The sequence below is a fragment of the Muscardinus avellanarius genome (assembly GCF_963383645.1).
Source record: "Muscardinus avellanarius genome assembly, chromosome: 19".
Lineage (NCBI taxonomy): Eukaryota > Metazoa > Chordata > Mammalia > Rodentia > Gliridae > Muscardinus > Muscardinus avellanarius.
In genome coordinates, this window is record NC_137805.1 from 19,625,439 (window position 1) to 19,627,389 (window position 1,951).

Consider the following 1,951-nt stretch of genomic DNA (forward strand, 5'->3'; position numbering starts at 1 on the left):
AAAGAGTGGCTTGTTGTCGGGTGTACTCTGTTTACTCAATGGGCCTTTTAAAAAGCGTAGTAACCTGAACAGGTAGGTAGCAGGCTTCTCCGCTTAGCATGTGATGTCCTGTTTAACTGTGGCGGTGCCGCGGTTGTGATAGTTGTTTTGCAGGGAGCGCGTGGGCTCGGTCAGATCCAGCAGGGCTACGGCTTGAGCCTACCGTCGTAGCTCAGCGTGTGCGAGGAGGGCTGTGGGGCGGAAGGGACGCGGGCAGCCACGCCCATGCTCTCTAACCTTGTTGCCCGCAGGCCCGGCAGAGCCCCCTCTCTAAGCAGAGATGGCGTCGGTAGATTTCAAGACCTACGTGGACCAGGCCTGCCGCGCGGCGGAGGAGTTCGTCAGCGTCTACTACACCGCCATGGACAAGCGGCGGCGGCTGCTGCCCCGCCTCTACATGGGCACGGCCACCATGGTCTGGAATGGGAACGCCGTTTCAGGACAGGAATCCTTGAGTGAGTTCTTTGAAATGCTACCTTCCAGCGAGTTCCAGATCAACGTGGTGGACTGCCAGCCCGTGCACGACGAAGCCACGCCGAGCCAGACCACCGTGCTTGTTGTCATCTGTGGAACAGTGAAGTTTGAGGGCAATAAACAGCGGGACTTCAACCAAAACTTCATCCTGACCGCCCAGGCCTCGCCCAGCAACACAGTGTGGAAAATAGTGAGTGACTGCTTCCGCTTCCAGGACTGGGCCGGCTAGGGCGGCAGGGCCTCCTCCCGGCCGCGGGGGAACCGCGCTGCAATCTCAGGACTGGGGCACGCTTCTCTGTGTGGCCACGAGGCTGCTGGCGACGGCGGCCGCGAGCTCCTGTGTCTGGGCCCTAGGCGTCTCTCTCCTGAGTACACACTCGTCGTAGTTGCCTTTTAAAGTAGTAAACTTTTCTATTTTTCTACTTGTCCGGTAGAGACTCTGATTCTGGAAATCCTGGCAAATAAAGTAACACAAGTGTCGCTTCTTTTCCTTTGCCTGGTGCCTATGACTTGGGTTTGAGGTTGGAGGAGGAGGAGGTGGGCTTGGTAGAGAAGGGAGGCTGGGAGGATGAGGGCTTGTCATTTTTTTGCACTACTGGGGATTGAACCCAGGGGTGTTGTACCTCCAAGCTACACTCCCAGCTCTTTTTATTTTTCTATTTTGAAACAGGGTTTCTCTAAATTGCTAAGTAGTTGAGGCTGGCCTTGAACCTGTCATCCTCCCGTCTCAGCCGCCTGTAATACCAGCATTTAGCTCTCTCAATCTTCAGTGAGGGAAATACAGCTCATGTGAGCCATCATCAGTTGGGGTTTGTGTTGTGGACTGTAGCAGTAATTCCAAGTGATGATAAAGATTTGCCATGGGGACCGCCCAGCTGACTGTTTGGGTGGCTCCTCCCCAGCTGCCTTCCTCACGGCTTCCTGGGGGACAGAAGAAGGCTCAGGTGTGTTCCTTGCTCTCCGCTAAAGCGGGAGACAGTGATATGGCAAGCTCAGTGTAATCAAACATTGAATAAGTGGTCAGCGCTAAGTCGCACATGTGACTGTGGCTCCTGTGTCTCAACCATCTCAGTCTGTGTAAGTCACACTGGTGGTCACTCAAGGAGATCAACTGAGACACTTCTCAGAACATGTGCCTGTCGATAGGCAGTGCATGACTGTCATCGCAGCCCCCGTGCCTCGTGCGCAGTGGCCAAACAGGTCTTACTGACTTGTGTAAGGGGCTGAGGCTCTAGTCAGATACCCAGTGAGGTCCCAGGCCTACACACAGACTTTGAGACCCTGGTGCGTGGAGACTGTCCCCTAGGACGCTGCGAGGAAGGCCTTGGAGGGAGAGCCGCTGGTGTGAGAGTGCCAAGACTCCCGTTCCCTGGGCGAGCTGGGTGCTGTTCCTCACCTCAAGCCTGGACAGAGGGCGTGAGGCTCTAGGGAGCCCCTC

General features: G+C 55.9%; 1 protein-coding gene across 1 annotated transcript; it reads left to right on the plus strand.

Annotated features, from left to right (window-relative positions):
• Nucleotides 1-319: 319 nt before the first annotated feature.
• Nucleotides 320-742, plus strand: NXT1 (nuclear transport factor 2 like export factor 1; the record flags this gene model as incomplete). Its single annotated transcript, XM_080716132.1, has 1 exon — nucleotides 320-742. One exon carries the CDS (start codon nucleotides 320-322, stop codon nucleotides 740-742), a length of 423 nt encoding a protein of 140 aa, XP_080572258.1.
• Between the last annotated feature and the right edge of the window lie 1,209 nt (nucleotides 743-1,951).